The sequence below is a fragment of the Homarus americanus genome, unplaced genomic scaffold, assembly GCF_018991925.1.
Source record: "Homarus americanus isolate GMGI-L3 unplaced genomic scaffold, GMGI_Hamer_2.0 scaffold25483, whole genome shotgun sequence".
NCBI lineage: Eukaryota > Metazoa > Arthropoda > Malacostraca > Decapoda > Nephropidae > Homarus > Homarus americanus.
The window spans coordinates 6,288,649-6,308,415 of NW_024726235.1; the positions used below are offsets into that span (position 1 = coordinate 6,288,649).

The following is a 19,767-nucleotide window of genomic DNA, read 5'->3' on the forward strand; positions in this document are numbered from 1 at the left end:
CGTAAGTCTATAATTTGGTTGCCGCGATATAAAAAAAATCTTTATGTAAAGTCGCTATATATCCCGACCCTATTGTGCAAGATAAAGAATCAAATTGACGTACAAAAAAGGGCTTGACTTACATTTTAATATCTTCGTAACATTGTTAAAAGTTTTGATTTTGTTCAGTAGTATACTGTATACTGGTACAGTCAACTAAAGATGCACTGACCCCACCCTGGATTGTGTGTTCTCAATTTTACCTGGCAATACTTGGTAAAGTAAAGCTGATTGTGATTGGTGGATCTATTTTCGGCTGTATCACTGTCAGGATAAATATTAAATAAACCAAACGTAGCATTTTTATAATACAGTGAAACCTCGTTTCACGCGGTCAATTGAACCCACGGAGGCCCGCGTAAAGCGGGAAATGCGTAAAGTGAACAACAGAGCATATGGGATTAATTGAAATAGTGACTGGGCCGACCCCCAAACTCCAATTTTTCAGACACAATACCTACGTTGTAGTAAAAATAACTTCTTAATTTTATGATGGTATGCACACACAATTAATAATTAAGAGAAATATCAATAATATCAGGTTTTTTAACACTTACATTAGTAGAAAAGATGGCTGGGCACACGGGGATGGGGGGTTGGTTCCGAGGCAGAGGGCAGATTATTGGCCCTCACCTGTATCACTTGTATCAATTGTATCACTATCCACCACAGAGGCTTGCAGGGCCTCTTTGTCAAACCCCTCAAAGTCCATATAAGTCCATATCCTCACTATCACTGACTTGGGCCGGCGTAAAAGAGTACATGCACCGCATAAAGTGAGCATTCTGGATCTGGCAGGGTACCGCGTAAACGTGGAAATGTGTAAAAAAAAAACGCGTAAAGCGGGTTAATACTGTAATAAACTACAGGGGGTCCCCCAAGTTTGCGGATTTTTATTTTGCAGTTCTCTATTATTCACGGATGACACCCTGGATGTACCCAAGAATGTCAGTGGGTAGTTTTAAAGTTGCCGGCATTTTCGAGGCTGAGACAGGGAATCATACATTCTAGAGACAGTAATTTCCTTTACCTGTATGTAAATGTGTGTGTGTGTAGATACACACACACAAAACACATGCAAGGTACAAATAAATAATAATGGGAAAATACTCTCACAAATAATCAGAAACAAATTTATTAAAAATGTGACAGTCTACCCTGAAGTTCGTGCTTTATTAATAAAGTAATAAAGCATGGACTTGAGGGTAGACTGTCACATTTTTAATAAATTTGTTTCTGATTATTTGTGAGTGTTTTCCCATTATTATTTATTTATATGTGTTTTGTGTGTGTGTGTGTCTACACACACACAACATATATACAATACAGGTAAAAGAAATAATTGTCCTAAGGGCAAACACATAAAGGGAATATACATTTCTTTGTACACAAGTAAAAATGTATCGGCTGATGTAAGAGGGTGGTTGCGTTGGCGCCGCACACCGCCCACCTCTTGTCTGCCTCACTCCATCCCTATCACTCACCAAGCACTTTCACTTTCCTCTCAACTTATTTTTTAATTATTTTATGCTATCAAAAATAGATTTTCACTTAACTTTAGTTAGGCAATTCATCCTCTGAAGATACAGAGCCCAACTCGACCAGCTCATCATCCACATCACTCTAGTGGTGTGGCTGTGGACGCATCTGACATGCGGGAAGCACTGGATGACAGCCGTGTCTGCCCAGACGTACAGTTGATAGGCCAGCTACCCCAGGAGCTGAAGGAATGGAAAATATTCATTAAATCATTGAATTTCTACCACATAATTATTACATATCATGCACCCAAAATTTAATGTCTATCTTTCCAAGCAAGAAACACTCAGTTTCATAACAAACTCACCTGATGAGGATAATGGATGGAAGAACGAAGTGATTTTCTTCTGTTGCTGGGCCATAACCATCTGATCCAACAGCTGAGAGTACGTAGATGCAGCCCAATTCAACGCCTCCACCACTTGCATACTGCATTCCATATCACTTGACCGCCGACCACCGGCGGGTCAAGACGGGTCAGACGCACCTGGCGCTGCTCAGCAGCAGCCACGTCAACTGTTATGTTGGCCCATACCAACTCCCTCCCCTGAACCCTCCTCCCCACCGGAATATCAACAAGTTCTCGCCAGAAGTTACTATTTCATTTGGGAAAGGAATGGAACCAGTGTTGAATAGTGGTGAACAGTGCTTAAGTCAGTGAAAAACAACTCGGCAGTTGAGTCTTACCCAGGCTAACCTTCACACAGTGAGGTCCCAGGTACCCAGTGATAATTCCCCTGAGACTCCACGATAGAGAAGCCTGGGACCACACCTCACCCACTTGAGTGAGTGAAGTCCTGTGACAACTGACCACGTGGTGTCCCCATGATGCTACGACACCACATAGTGAATGAGTTGCTACAGCATCATGTGAAGTTCCTCATAACACCATCTGTGAGGGAATTACTACACCACGTGATGCCCCTCATAACACCATCTGTGAGGGAATTACTACACCACATCAGGCCCCTCATAACACCATCTGTGAGGGAATTACTACACCACGTCAAGCCCCTCATAACACCACCTGTGAGGGAACTAGTACTCCACGTGATGCCCCTCATAACGCCATCTCTGAGGGAGTTACTACACTACGTGTCTGCTGTTCAACACCTCAGCTCACATGATCTACGTGTGTAAACATTAATCTGTATGTTCACTGTATGTTCCTTCACCTTTCTCTAATGAAGGCTTTTGATAAACCACCTTTACACGGGTGAAGTATAATTTTTTTATTTAGCTCATAAAATTCATACAAATTATCCGGCCAGAATATAATTTACATTGCTGGAATTCTTACAATTTGATGATCATTTTGAATATAAACATCATAGATTTTGCATTAGACATACAAATTTTAGATAAAATATTTACTCTTGAGTAAATATGTTATCTTTTGTGCAAAATATATGATATTTATATTCAAAATATTCCTGGTCTTACAAGGAATCCAGCAATGTCAATTATATTATCCTAACTTTAGTTTGAGTTATTATTTATTACTAAAAAGGTAAACAGTCTGGTATTCCCACACATTTATCTAGTAGGGACGTTGGTGGGGGGAGGGAGGGAGGGACCGGCGACCGACCATCTGTTACCGTGTGAAGAATATTTTCTTTTTATTAACTGAAGATTTTTATTTTAGCTCATAAAATTCATACAAATTACCCGGCCAGAATATAATTTACATTGCTGGAATTCTTACAATTTGATGATCATTTTGAATATAAACATCATATGTTTTGCATTAGACATAAAATTTTAGATATAATGTTCACTCTGAGTAAGTATGTTATCTTTTGTGCAAAATATATGACATTTATATTCAAAATATCCCTGGTCTTACAAGGAATCCAGCAATATCAATTATATTATCCTAACTTTAATCTGAGGTATTATTTAATACTAAATGTTAAAATCTAGTTTTTTCACCCACTCTTCTCTTGAAGGGAGGGTTGGTGGGAGGTGGGGGGAGGGTTGGGACGGACTGACCATCTGGCTGGTTGGAAGAGGGGGGGAGGCAAGGTGGGGTACTTTGATTGACAGATAGTGTCGTGAAGAATATTTTTTTTTTTTTATTAACTGAAGACATTTGTTTTAGCTCATAAAATTCATACAAATTACCCGGCCATAATATAATTTACATTGCTGGAATTCTTACAATTTGATGATCATTTTGAATATAAACATCATAGATTTTGCATTAGACATACAAATTTTAGATCTACTTAAGTATTTTGTTTACTCTGAGTAAATATGTTATCTTTTGTGAAAAATATATGACATTTATATTCAAAATATTCCTGGTCTTACAAGGAATCCAGCAATGTCAATTATATTATCCTAACTTTAGTTTGAGGTATTATTTATTACTATACCTGGTTTTCCCCCCAAAATTTCTCAGAGGGAAGAGCCAGCAGTGTAGTGTGAGAAGAGGGGGAGGGAGTCGTGTCCATTATTTGAATGGACATTAACTTGGCGACTGTATTTCTCTATTTCTCTTAAGTATTAATTGTGTGCATGTACCATCATAAAATTAAGATGTTATTTTTACTAGAACATAGGTATTGTGTTGGAAAAAGTGGAGTTTGGGGGTCAGCTGGTCTCTATTTCATTTAATCCCATATGTTATGTTATTCACTTTACGCGTTTCTCACTTTCCGCGGTACCCTGTGGGTTACATTAACCGCGTAAAGTGACGGTTGACTGTATTCTTTTTTTAGTGAAGACGAGCCCGGGAGGGCGCAGCAACATTCACTGAGTGACTTAAAGGCAAGGAATAGTCACAACGATCTAAACGACTCACAAAGAAAATGTGTTTTGGTCGCCATGCTGACCCAAAGTCATATAAGAAAAGGTCCCAAATACAATAATTGAGAGACATAACAAAATAAAAGTCACTCTACTTCATCACTGTGCTAGTAAGTACAAATACCGTATATAATATCCTTGTGGAGGTGAGTATTTCAGCAATTAGAACACAAATTCGCAGAGCTTCCCTTTGTGTGTTTTATAGCTGAATCGCCAGGCAAGAGATGAGCTTCGCAGTGCACACGGAGGCTGATTGAGGGAGGGACTTTCAAAATAGCAATTAAATGCCAGGTAGCGACGTGTCCTCCTAATATTACTTATTAAGTAATTATTAAATGTTTTAATTGCCTGTATGTTGGCCTGGCGAATTGGCTAGGAATTAACATACCTAGGTAGCATTGCTGATCGTCGCATTCAGAGCATTGAACAAAAATATATGTCCTTACCACAGGTTGGCAAGAGGCCTAGAATGTTCGTGAAGTAGCGTGTGTCTGTGAAGCAACAGACTAGGTATATAACACTAATTTGTGGGCAGTAGGAGGTACAGGACACTGTTTTACTATGTTATTACTATTTACACCATCAACAATAATTATTACTGCTCCAGTAATTGATCACAATGCTAGACCTATGCATGGGAATTGGGGGTAGAAACACATGGTGGAGTGAGTCAAGTGCAAGGGCAAGATTAAGGCTGAGAAGCTACTAAGAAGAGACTGGGAGGCTCTCATGTGTGAGTGAGTGAAAGATAAATACCTACTTGACAACATAATCTTGCCAAGCCAGCCCTTTTTATTCAAATAGGCCCGCCAAAGATCAAAACATCATATGACATGACCCGAAGCCTTGGGGTTTAGAAAACCATAATTTGAGCAATTAGTGATTGATTTTTTGAGACACTGAATATATCACAAATGATTGGTATGGCCCATTTGCCTGTATTATGGTACAGGGGATTTGCCCACCTTTAATGACAACTTGTTTTAAATATTTAAATTAATATTAAAGTACTGTATAAAAAATGAATATACTAATCTCAAAACTTGGTACCTTGGTACTGTATTTACATAATTTTTTTTGGTTTACAGATGGTTTACCAATATATCCAAGTCGCCCTGATCCAGTTAACCTATATCATTTTTATAAGGCTCATTGGGATAAGTTCAAAGTTCCTGGGGAAGATCCTCGATCAAAACTTCGTTGGGCTGTACGTACAAGACTGTTTTATTCAAAATAAAATCCATTTGAACTGACAGTAGGAGTTGTTGGGTAAACAATTCTTAAATGTAAATACAGGTACTGTATAATAATAATAGGAAATTTTTTATAAAAAGAATAACTGAACTCTTCATTTTAATGAAGTCAAATCAAAAGGGAATTTTTCCAGGAGGCTGCCATGCTACTTTGTAAGGATAGAGTCCTTTTTTATTTTTACAAGTGTAGAGTTGTTATTGAAAATATGAGATTTTGGATGTGTGATATGTTTTGGTGTCATTGAATTTTTGTAAATATTTTTATGCAATGACTTTTTTAGGGATCATCCTTGAAATAATGTAAATATGACATGTAGGGTGAAAAGATGGCAAAGACAATGGACATTTGTAATTTATGAGATCTTGGTGTGATACGTTAGTCATTGAGTTGTAGTGTGAGAAGCATTGGACAATAAAATTTTCCTCTCAGAAGCTTTGTATAGTTGCCAGATTAAAATGTTCTGATGGTAAGTATATCAGCTAATGTATGGAGTTAAAGTTTAATTTGTTTGAGTTGGAATATTGGCAATGGGGGTCAATCAATCAGTCAAAGTACCATCCTCAAATTTGAAGTTTGGCTACCACAGTCCTCCACTCTTAAGTGTTTTTGGACTGTTTTTATCAATCTTTCTGGGAACCCAGTTTTTAATTTCATTCATCCATTCTAGTCTGCTTTCCCCTGGCCCTCCTACCCTCAACTTTGACAATTAATATTTCTACTCTCATCCCCTCATCCATAATTATATGACCAAGTATATATAATTTTTGTACTGTTTCGTGTTCATCGAGGTCATCCTCTAACAAAAATGAAAATCTGTTTTTATTTCAATTTCATATTCTATCCTTGCCCCTATTTTGAGCCTCTCTAAATCCCATTGATTTTGTCCATTTTTTCTTTTTAACTTGTAACTGGTCATTAACATTCAAGTACGTGATTACCTATGTTACTATCTCTGGTCAGTCATGTACTAGAACGTTTTCCAAATATAATTTTCCCACACCTCTGAAACTGAGTCTAGCTACCATAATCTGTTGGCTAGTGGTGTTTGGCATCTTGTGTAAATGTTTCCCACCACTTTGCTTTGAGAAACACCCCCACCCTCCTGTTTCTCCCCACAGTAATCTCTCAATAGACCATGGCATGTGAACGTAACTGGTCACTCAATCAGGATGAGATATACTCTGAAGATGAACACAGTATTGACAGAGAGGCATGTATTGATTGTGATATTGTAGGTGATGATAATGATAGTGACCCATACTACGTGTTTGAACAAGAGGAAAGCAATGACGATGATGATGAGTGACAAGTGGATTAGAGAGGGTTGCTGCCCTCCCCATCTTCAGGAACATCCAGTACTCCCTACATTTCACCTACCCCTACCACTCCCAGTCCCACTGCATGGTTATATCTGCCCTCTTTCCTTCCTCTCTCCTACACTAGCTCCCTCCCTACCATAGTTCTTCCTCTCTCCCACACTACTTTCTCCCTCCCACATTGCTCCCTCCCTCCCACACTTTTCCTCCTTCTACACTGCATATTGCCATAGCATCTAAGTACAATATAAGCGAATAATATTAGTAAAAATGTAAGGAAAATAATCTGGCAGGAATGTTAAATACCTCTCCCGACCTTGAGTGTGCAGTGTAATAAAATATATACATACTGTATGTTTATTTCATAAATATTTTTTTTAGTCTCATTTGCTATGCTGCTACATTAATAATATTTTTTAATTTTTTGTTAATGTGAAAAAAAAAACCATGTACTGTATATATACGTGGCTGCAAGACCAACCGGAAGTACTGCGACAGCACTGGGAGCGAGTAGGCTTGGCAATACTGCACCATCCTAGGGTTTAAATGCCACGCAGCTCTTAAACGAGGCGAGTTGTCTTTTTTACTAGTAATTGTTGTTTTCTTTGGTCATTTGGGGGTATATGGGCCATAAAACAAAAATTGGATTTTTTCCAACTGGGGGGGGGGGATTACCTTGTATGTATAGTAATGTGACCTTTTACCTGTTAATTTCTTAAGCTTTAGCCTCACAAAACTCATTACTAGGATGTGGTCTGACCCACAATCTGTCTATTTGATTCCTGAAAATATTATTTTCATTGTCCTTGGGTGATATTTGTGCCTAAAGTGTTGTTTAAACCATGTATTTGCACTTATCATCTTGTTTTCCTTACAGAAGTCAATTAATATTTCTCCACTTTCTTTTTTATTACCCAACCCATGTAGGCCTATTTTTGGTGCTTCTTTCCCTTTCCCAGCTTTTGCATTAAAATCACCCATAATAAGCAGACACTAAATTTCATAGTGTCTTTTGCATTCTTTAACACATAAGGCATCCACCAGTTCTAGTGATAGTCATCAGGAAAAAAAAATAGTTTGTTGTCAAAAGAAAAAAAAGGAAGGTTTTTGTGATAAAGATTGCATAATTATGCACTCTAGGCATTTAAACTTCCTGCTATGTATTATTGTGTATGTGTGTGTCTTACGGAATTCCCCAGGCCTCTTGGGGCAAGTGAGCCAAATATGAATGGAAAATGATTTTTCTTTGTTTTACATTCACAAATATTTTCTTTCTTTCATCTCATTACTAACATGCTCATGGAAAACTATGTAATACAGTAAGTCCTCGCTTAATGTCCTGGTTCCGTTCCTGTAAACCTTGACGTTAACGGAAACAACGTTAACGGAATAAATTTTCCCCATAAGAAATAGATAAAATACGGGAGTTACATTCCCCAGCCTCCCTTTGCCCCATAAAATACATTACATATGTATATTCAATGGATTTTTTCTAGAAAATAGTATACTAAATCATTTTGTATTGTACTCACTGATGGGCAAAGGTGGTGCGAGTGTGAGGTGGGTAGTGGAGAGGAGGAGGATGGCGAGTCACTGAGACCCGGAGGGTGGCTCTTCCTCCCACTCTGACTGGGTGAGAGAGGGTGATGTGCCGTACAAAGTAGTCCGTGACGACGTTATACTGAATCGGCGGGACGTTGTCCAAATCATGGGTATCTAAAGAGTAGCGATGTTATAACGAAACAGCATTGTCGGGGACAACGTTAAACAAAGACTTACTGTAAATAAAAAATGATAAGTTTTTACCATTTTATTTTGTTGTGAATGTTTTTATATACTGTAGAATAACAAGGACCATGCGACAGCAACAATGTGCCTTGAATGTCTAGCCTGCCTTCCTGATTATAAACAATGTAATACTTTTGTTTTAATAAATTGTATTTTATGTCCTTGTTTTCTACCTCCTTATGTAAATTTTATTTATTTATACAGTGACCCCTCGTTTAACGAATACCTCGGTTAACGTAATTTCGATTAACGAACTGCCTTCCATAAGGATCTTCAATTCGGTTAACGAAAAAAATTCGGTTAACGAAGTTCTTATGAACCGACCTCAACATGTTTTCGCTTGCACTGACCGGGCAACCAGCTTTAGTATCAGTCCGCCAATACATTAATCGGTTCTAGGGCTTAAAATCCTTACTATTTTAGTAAATATCAAGAAGTTTATACTATTCAATAATTTTAAAAGTTTAATATTCAATTTTTTAGTCATTTTAACAATTATTGAACATAATTGAAGGTAAAATGACTAGTTTAATGCGCGGCATCCAGCCTTTTAACACAGCAAACAGGAGTTAGTCTTTCTCTGTTTTCACTGGAGGTAACATCTTGCTTGAGACTCTCTTCAACTAAACGCTTTTTTTTCTGTGTTTCCAAGCAAATTATTGGTCATTTTGAAATATATTTTACATATTGACAATATATAATGCAGTGCAGTGTTGATTTAAAGAAAATAATCTTGAATTACACCAAGAGAGCTAAAATTTTATGGGTGAAATGGCACCATGGGGTGACTTCTCTTCTACCCCAATGCCTTCTCTTCTTCCTTCTCCTCCACCCCCATTCTAAATCCCATCATCATCATCATCATCCAGGAGCCTTCTACATACACACCTCAAAGTAAGTGAACTTTTCTACCATTTTTGTTGAATTTAGGAAATTTTCGGTGAGCTGGAACCAATTACCCAAAAACCCATTGAAACAATGGTTTCGGTTAACGAACGACCTTCTGGAACGGATTGAGTTCGTTAACGGAGGGGTCACTGTACTGATTTATATGGCTTCTGAAGAAAATATAACAAATTATTTATATAACACAAATTAGTGGAGCCTTCTTTGTGTGCGTTTACAGCCGGTTCGCCAGGCAAGACGATGACGGTAGTGATGCGTGTGCTGGAGGGGGTTTTGAGAATTGCAATTAAATGCCAGGTAGCGACGTGTCCTCCTAGTATTATGTATTTAAATAATTATTAGATGTTTTAATTGCCTGTATGTTGGCCTGGCGAGTTACTGCAAGGCATATATATACGTATGCGGGTATAAAAGCTAGATGTCGCATTCTGGATTGAACAAAAATAACATAATGGCTTCACCTCCAGCCTCAACACAAGTGTTGCCACAACTCGACCAAATGTCACCAAAACAATACCATGTTCTTTGTAGGTTAGATATGAAATAAATATGTCCCAATGCAAAGATACTTGAATAAAAGTTATTAGGACCCCCAAGCTATGTTGTGTGGCATGTTAGTGTATCTGTGTTAAGGAGACAGTGAACAAGAGAGGAATAAATATGAATTAAGGCAGGGAGGCCAGGCACAATTCACTCGTAGGCAAAGGCACACCCAGTAGGGTTCCAGCTGTTTTAATTCAAATGTGGATTACAACTTCCCACCAAGAGAGGAATTTGGCAAGAAGTGCAAGTTCCACCATGCCTGGCTTCGACAGTACACTTGACTGGTTTACAGTCCACAGAAAAATGGTGGCTTCTGTATCAACTATCTCCTGATTGGCCAGAGTATCAAGGGGGACCTCATCAGTTGAGCACAGACATGCTTCACCAAGTCCAAGACCAAGTTGTCCCACCATGACATCCAAGATAGTCACATATTGTATTGGCGACTATCAAGGCCTCAGATTTCCTAGATGTGATGAAGGGTAAACTGGAGGACATTCAAAGCCTGATAAATCATGTGCTGGTTAGTAGAGTGCATGAAAACAGATTGAAACTGTAATCCATCATCAAGACTATCATCCTCTGTGGCTGTCAGAACATTTCTCTGCGAAGTCACAGACAATACCAAGGATGTTGCCAGTGATGGGACTGCCAATCATGATAACTTTCTGGCCCTCCTTGACATCCATGTGGAGGCTGTAGACAGTGTTCTGGGCAGCACCTCAGCACAGCTGCCATCTTGGAATATCCAGAACCAGTTGATTCACATTTGTGGAGAACATATTCGTGACCATATCCTCCAGAGGGTGAAGAAAAACAAATTTTTCTTCATCATAGCTGATGAAGTTGCTGATTCTGCCTGCAAGGAGCAGCTGAGCATGGTGTTAAGGTATGTGGACCCCAGTGACCATATCAGAGAGGAGCTGGTGGACTTTTTTTGGAGTGTGACAATGGGGTAACTGGTAGAATTTTAGCAGAGAAGATGATGACCAGTATCACAGGGTATGGACTTGACATAAACAATCTTAGAGGTCAGGATTATGAAGGAGCTGGCAACATGGCTGGCAACTCCAAGGGGGGAATCAGCTATCATTAAGAAGATCAACCCCTTTGCCCTCTACCAGCATCCCAAACCTGCATATGCCTTTGAGGCAGCTGTCCTTGAAACCTAACCTGAATCGAGGAAATACAAGCTGAAATACCTGTGCCATACACGTTGGGTGCAATGGCTAGATGCTCGAGAAACCTTCGTGGAGTTACATCACTCGGTGGTGGCCTGCATGGAGAACATTGTGGAGGGTGGTCCTGGCAGCTGGTTCACAAACTCGCTGACTGATGCCCAGGCCCTGCTGCTCACCATCACCGACAATGCACTAGGATCACCAACAATGCACTAGGCTACCTGAAAGGTATGACCACTAGCCTTCAGACAGAGGCCAAGGACATAGTTGAGGCCAGCAGTGAAGTTAACTGTGTGAAAGAAGCACTACAAGACGTCTGAAACAACGTGGATATATGGATGATCACTACACTGAATGGTTTCATCAAGCAGAACAACTGTGTGAGGCTGTAGGTATCACACCTTCCATGCCCAGATTCTGCAAACGCCAAAGACACCGAGACAACACGTCAGCTGATGGACCAGCTGAATACTACCAGGAGAACAGTGGCCATTCCAGTCCTAGATGATCTCCTGGCAGAGCTGGAAATGAGATCCCCCACACACACACACACCAGAAGGCCTTCCAAGGACTCTGTGTCATTCCATCCATCTTGGTAACCCTAACACACCAGCAGAGGGCAGCAGAAGAAACAAAAGCTGGTCGACCTCTACTGGGAGGACCTGCCATCCACTGCAGCATCAAGAGTGAGGTATGCACCTGGGTTGTCAGGTGGGAAAAAATGGCCAAAGAACAGGGGCCCCACCAGCCTTCCACCTACACTGAACAACACCCTCTCTCAGACACCAAAATCCATGTTCCCCAACATGAGGGCCTTGCTCATTATCCTGTGCACCTTGCCAGTAACAACATGTTAGGCTGAAAGGTCTTTTAGTGGACTGAAAAGAATAAAAACACTATTCATATCAACAATGGGGAATGAGAGACTGACAGGCCTGACACTACCGCACATGCACCAAGATATAACAGTAGACAAACCAAACAATTGACACATTTACACAGAGATGTCCCAGGAAGATGAAATTTGTAAATATACTTGCTGAAAAGTAAAGGTATTTTATATTTGTGCAAAAAAAAAAAAATTTTTTTTTAAACATTTTATGACCATTATTATCTTTTAATATTAGTCTATATATAAGAGTAAAGACATTAGGATGCTTAATGATAAAATAGTGTTATGCATTCAATACAATATAACTCCTGTATTTATGTATATACAGCTATTTAGTAAAATAAATTCATGTATTTTCAGTTTGTGTGGATAAAATATTGTAAGCAAATTTTATGACCTCTATTATCTTTTAATATTAGCTAGTCTATATATAAACAAGAGGATGCTAAGTGATAAAAATGTGTTACACTACAGTATTTATGTATATATTTAGCACAAAAAATATTAAAAATTTTTTTTATCTCTTACCTATGTATTATAACCATTAGGATGCAAAATAATAAAAATGTGTAACACAGTATTAATGTATGTATTTAGCTCAATAAATTCATATTTGTGCAAATTAAATATGCTCCTGAACCCCTCAACTTAGAACTGTTTCTCTAGGGTCAGTGATCTGTATTTTACCATGTTGGCTCCTCACCCGGCTCAAATATTTGAAAACCCCCATACCCAAATAAATTTTGGGTATGCCCCTGCATGACCCTTGACCTACTGGGGCATGTCATACTCTGGTTCAGGGTTAAAATTTGGGAAAATCAAAGTGGCTAATATGTATTCCTATGTAAAAATTTATTCTAAAGCTGGTTTATTATTTTCAACTCTTCCAAAAAATCTCATTTACATGTTCAAAATAGCGATTTTCTGATTAGAAGGCTGCATAACGCAGCCCCAGGGCACCCAAAGCGTGCAGCTGTTCTGCATATGAGTTAGTCTAAAAGCTGCTTTTCTGACCTCATCCTTGCTTTCTTGCGTATTTCAACACCTCTGGGTGCTGAAAAAATGTTTAGATTCGCTCACCAGCTCTACTCTGATCGAGTAGCGGGAGATTTGCCACTTCCACGTGTAAGTTTACATGCCTATTTTCACCTGCAAGATGATCTTGACTGAGCTCGAGGATCCCAGGAAAACTCTACTCAACATGGACTCTTTCTCTGTTCATACTCAGTCCTGAGAGAGAGCTGTACAGGAAGTCTCAACTACTTCCCAAGCTGTGTACGGTCACGAGAGGAGAAATGGGTGGGTGAGAACCAGGATAGACCATCGAGAAATGCTCTTAGTGTTCAGATCGAAGCAGGACATACTTAAGAGCTTTTCATGTTCGAGTGGCTGATGAAGAGGCTGAAGCCATTGTTAATGCTCATAAGAGCTGAAAGTCCTCATAAGATCATAAAATAAGATCTTATGAGGCCACACTTTTCAGGGTTCCAGGAAGAACAGGCATGTAAACCTACACATGGAGGTGGCAAGTCTCCCGCTACTTGATCAGAGTAGAGCTGGTGAGCCGCGCCTATTCTTTGAAGAAAAACTTTAAATTCTTATGTTTACGTGAAATTAAAAATAATTTCAGTACCCAGAGGTGTTCAAACACAATAAAGCAAGGATGAGGTCAGAAAAAAGCTTTTAGACTAAATCATATGCAGAATAGCTGCACACTTTGGTTTAGGTGCCCTGAGGCTGCATTAGGCAGCCTTCAAATCAGAAAATAGCTATATTGACCATGTAAATGAGATTTTTGGGAAAAGTTGCAGAAAAGAAACCCCTCTTAGAATTAAATTTGACATAAGAATACATATTAGTCAGAGTGAAATTCGCACTTGGAAAAGTATGATCCACCCCAACCCACTCAGGCACCCAGGATAGTTGTCATTAGTCCATTTATTATACTTGACCTCGTGTCACCGAAACATTACAATTTTCTTTGTTAGATATGAAATAAATATGTAGTGTGTCTGCGCTAAGGAGACAGTGAACAATGGAGGAATAAATATGGGATAAGGCAGGGAGGCCAGCTCTGTCCCTCAACCCCCCACAACCCATCAGGGCACCCGGGACAGTTGCCACTACAACTGTTCCCCATTTTCACTTATTTAAGCTGTAAGATTCATAAATACAGCAGCATTTAAAAACGGTATTGACACTGTAGTGATGATGCCCCGGACACAAACCGATGTCCTGGAGCAGGGATGGCCCTGCCACATACACCATAGCACCAGTGTCAGCCACAGCCAGCACAGGGGTGGCAGGGGAATTGCCCCCAGCCTGGGTCACGAACACTTGTAACCTGGGGTGGCTGGATAGCTGGGCTGCTGCCACTGTGACAGCACCTGACACATCCACAGAAGTGCTTAGGGCTGTCTTATTCCTACAACACCTTTTGAAGTGACCAACCTTAGAGCAATTGCGATATGTGGCTCCACTTGCAGGGCAGTTACTTTTGCCCGAGGCATGTGTCACGCAACAGTTCCCACAGTGCGCGCGACTGGGGTGTCCAGGTTGGGAGGCAGATACCTCAGACTCACCCATGACGTCATCACCAACCGCCGCTGCCTCTGTGGCTGTTCCCGCCACTGCCTGGCCAGACGTACGACACAATACACCAGCATCTCTCATTGTTGCCTCAAATAACATACACTTGTTTCTTAGCACTTCAACTTTATTTTAACTCGAGTACCCCTGGAAAATTTCCCTTTTCAACACTGGGCTACTCAGGTCCACCATAACTTTACGTAATAGCATGTACTCAGAGAGGTCGTTATCACAGGTGGGACATTTAAATTCACACTCCACTGCCTCTGCGAGGCATCGTTGAAAGTACCTTTTCATGGGCTCCTTTTCACCTTGTTTGCTGTTGAAAAACTCGTTCCATTGCACAGCTTGGTTTGATGATTGAAGAATCACTCCACTGATGGCGTCCAGGGCTTCCTTGGGCAAGAGCTGCTCCCACTGACCGCTGGGATATCTCGAGTCAATCACCCTTTGGAGTGCAGGGACGCAGTTCAGGCTAATATGGAGTGTGGCCACCAGCTGTGACCATCCGTTCAACATCACCCACGACTCCATGGACCGCCTCCACGTCCTAAACACTGCTGCTGGCATTTCTGCCTCACACTTCTCTGGGACGACCGCTGCCGAGGGTTTCATGACCGGCATAGGGGCATGACCGTGGCCGCCAGTAGCCAGAGATGCCATCTGAGCCATCAATGCACTTATGGTTTGCTGCTGGTCTCGCATGGTTTTCGCCTCTGGTGTAGAAATGCCCCAGCGTTCCCTTGAGGGCGTTGAGAATCGTGGACATTTAGGGGCCATAATGGCGTCCTCGTCAGGGATGTTATGGCCTGTCGGGGCCCTGGCATCCTACTCGCTGCACCATGTGAGAAGTTTGAATAATAGACCAGGTTCTTTGGAGACTTTACTCTTGCAGCGTCAGACAGTGACTGGCGACCCAGCCCTGCCACAGATAAACTCCCGCCTCCACCACATGTGAAAACATATCATACGATGATACTCCATCTCACAATCTCACAGAGTGTAATGAGGTGTATCTAGCAATGACTGGAGCAGTGCTTATAGACTATAGACTTGTAAAGGCCTACTAAAATTTGTTTGTATATGGCAAGATATTGTATAATGCAAGTGGATGGACTACTGTATAGTATATCAACAGCTGTGTTTTAGTATATTTTATTTCATAATTGAGGAAATCATACATTAATGACAAATAAATTTATACTTACTACAGTACCTGTACTTGCATAGATTGAGAGATGTGAAAAAGTGAAAGTAGGTCCCATAGGCATGACTGCCCGTTAGGGACAGTATAGATTCACCACACTGTATACTAAGCCTTTGGTGCACAAGGAGACAGCCGATGTAACATACGAGTAGGAGAGGTACAGTAGCATCATGTGGGCTTGATGAATATTCGAGTTGGTAACTATGAGTATTTTTACTTAGCCCCGCCCCGTTGGTCGTCTGGCTTCTAGAATACATAAGCACTATTATGAATTCGTTTTTCTGATCCAAATTTATGGGAAGAAACGTAATAAAATTGACTTTTTTGCATAACTATATAATATACAATACTGTATTTATTATGAAATATACAATGTCCTTTACGAAATATACAATATATATTATGAAAATTTAAAAATTTTTAAGGATTTTTTTTGACAAGGGAAAGTTAAGAATGCATTGTAAATAAAGTATAAAATACTTCATAGCATAAAATTCAGCAATTAACGCCATCAAAAAGGTAAGAAAAAAACCTAAGACATAAATAAAAGTATATTACAGTATCTTCATCAATTAAGAATCAAGCTTTCACAGTTGACAAAATGACCAACTGGGCAGCACCAAGTAACGTAACCATAACTTAGCTAATCAGTACACTAAACGAGTTGCTGTCGAGAGATTATTTTTTTTATTCAGTATCAGTGGCTCTAATTGCAATAAAACAAAAAAATATACATTATCTTTTAAGCTAATGCATCATTTCATACCCTAAGAAAACTTAAACAAAGGCTCAGAATATTTTTTTGAAAATTTTCAATTACTACAGAGCATTATGGGCAGGGCCGGATTCAGGAGTGGGCAAAGTGGGCAGCTGCCCAGGGGCCTCCACATGTGCGGTAGTAGCTATATCAGGGCTGGTCGACTAGAAACCACATGAATGACTCCAGTCATGTCTCACTTTTGTGTGTGTGTGTGTGTGTGTTGGGAATTTGTACACTCAATAAATATACAGTTAATTAAAAATTTCTCAATGTTCTAATTTCCTCAATATAACTGTATATGGCTTCAAAATTCTCCAAAGAAGTGTTCAAATATCAAAATTTTCCCGGGGGGCTTACAGCGCCCCCCGGAACTCCCAGATGTTTAAACTCGCTTCACTCATCACCCCACCCTCTTGGGTAGTTATAATGAGGGGGGCCTCCACAAAGAGGCTGCCCATGGGCCTCCACAGGTCTAAATCCGGCACTGATTATGAGAGTGGTGCTACCTCTCCTATGTACCTTGCATTCTACTGACATTTACATCTACCAGGAAGTGTGCCTCTGAAAAGCTTTTACTTCTCAAATACTCTTCTAATTCTTCCATGTGTTCAAATCATACAAGATGCCAACTCTCAGGTCTGAGGGTCAATGACCATGGCCCACCTCTCCTAAATTTTTCTTTTCTTTTCCCGTCCCAGTTAAATTGCCAAAGTACCTGTATCTCAGTTTCCTCATTCTTTAAATATGTTGTCTTTCTTTTGTTTCAGCCAGTCACTGCACTTCATTTGTTTTATTATCAATGTAACTTATCTATCATTTTCTTGTAATACAGTATGGTTATTTTGAAAGTCTCTCACCTCCTTCTGGTGTTTGCCTGTCCAGTTCTGATTCATACAGTAGTACAGTACTAACATCGGAATTCAACAGCCTTTTCCTCATCTAATACTGTACACATGTCCCATTTTAACACATCTTTTGACCTTAATACATTACTCGTTTTGCTGACCTATGCTTGTTTTTATTCCTATTTCAAATCTGCCATCACAACTTGCTTCATCCCTGTCAACATTTATTTAGAATATTTTTCTATACAGTGGTCCCTCGGTTAACGAACACAATTCGTTCCAGAGGGTCGTTCGATAACTGAAAATTTCGTTAACCGAATCCATTGCTTCAATGGGATATTGGGTAATTGGTTCCAGCTCACCGAAAAGTACATACAAAGTAAAAAAAAAAATGTAGTAAAGTACGCTTACTTTAAGGTGTGTATGTAGAAGGTTGATGCTGATGATGATGGGAATTAGAAGTGGGGGTGGAGGAGAAGGGAGAAGAGAAGGAAGTGGGGATGGAGGAGAAATCACCTTTCAGGGGACCCATGCTTGATGCTGTCATTTCACCCATAAAATTTTAAGTTCACTAGGTGTAATTCTAGATTATTTTATTTAAATCAACACTGCACTGCACTATATATTATCAATATGTTAACTAAATTTCAGAATGACCAATAATTTCAATGAAAAATAAAAAATATTCAAGACACCAACAAAATAGATGTTCACTCCACTGTCAACAGAGCCCAACTGACGCCTGTTGGCTAAGTCAAGCGTTGATGGGCGCACAAAAAACTAGTTCCCTGTACTGCATATATTATCATGTTAAATAAATGTTAAAATGATTAATAATTTTATTATAAAAAATGCAAAAATATTAAAGAGCACAACTTTCTTGATATTTTCGCCACTGGAAACGAATGTAAACATAGAACAGATTACTGAATTGGCAGACTAGCCCATCAGCTGATCAGTTGATGCTCACAACAAAACGTGATGTTCATAAGGATTTCGTTAATCGAAGTTTTGTTCGTTAGCCGAATTGAAGATCCTTATGGGAGGTATTTCGTTAACCGAAATTTCGTGAATCGAACTGTTCGTTAACCGAGGGACCACTGTACTGTGTTGGAGAGAACCATTATATGACCAGGACAAGGCGGAGGCATTGAACAGTTTCTTTTCCTCAGTGTTCACAAGATAGGATGCGAACAATCTTCCTGCATTTGAGGACTGACGGTTCAACACAACACTGACCCACATTGTGTTCACAGAAGAGGGTATTAGAAATAAATTGTCAAAGCTAAAGGTACATAAGAGTCCCGACTCTGACATGGTCCATCCCTGAGTCCTAAGAGTTGTGCAACATGCTTGCTGAGCCCCTGAAGATCCTGTTCTGTAAATGCCTAGTGAGCAAAAGGTCCCCAATGACTGGAAAATGGCTTATGTGAGTCATATATTCAAGAAGGGTGATCATCACTCCACGAATAATTATAGACCAGTGAGCCTGACCAGCATAGTGTGTAAACTACTTGAGAGCATTATAAGAGATGCCATGATGAAACATCTATTATGAAACAACCTTGTAAAAAATTGTCAACATGGTTTTATACCGGGACGCCTCCTACTTAATACAATTACTCAAGGTACTGAATGTTTGCCAAGGCTTTCGGCAGTGTACCCCATGAAAGGCTGAGAATTATACTGGAAGGGTACAGGATTCGGGGAAGTGTCCTAACATGAATCGGAGACTTTCTGCATGATCGCAAGCAGTGTGTGGTGATAAATGGTACAAAATCGCCATGTGTAGCCGTGACAAACAGGGTACCATAGGGCAGTGTATTGGCCCCGTTATTATTTTTGTTTCACAAATGATATGCCAGAAGCTTTATACTCCTCCATACAAATGTTTGCAGATAATGTCAAGTTATTTAGGGAAACTAAGAACCAAACAGACTGTGTAGAACTGCAGAAAAACTCAATGAACTTCAAGAGTGGTTGAAGAAATGGCTGCTAAGATTCAATGTCACGAAATGTAAGATGCACCTGGGTTTTACCAACGGTAAGGAGGCATATCATATTACAATGTGTTAACGGGACGAAGAAACTGCACTA

General features: G+C 39.8%; 1 protein-coding gene across 2 annotated transcripts in view; it reads left to right on the forward strand.

Annotated features, from left to right (window-relative positions):
• LOC121865481 overlaps nt 1-8,904 on the forward strand; it is a gene marked incomplete in the record, with an annotated part of 47,954 nt that extends 39,050 nt beyond the window's left edge. For both annotated transcript variants that reach the window (XM_042364968.1, XM_042364969.1), the window contains 1 exon segment: nt 5,478-8,904. In XM_042364968.1, the coding sequence (XP_042220902.1) occupies nt 5,478-5,626 (149 nt within the window).
• Between the last annotated feature and the right edge of the window lie 10,863 nt (nt 8,905-19,767).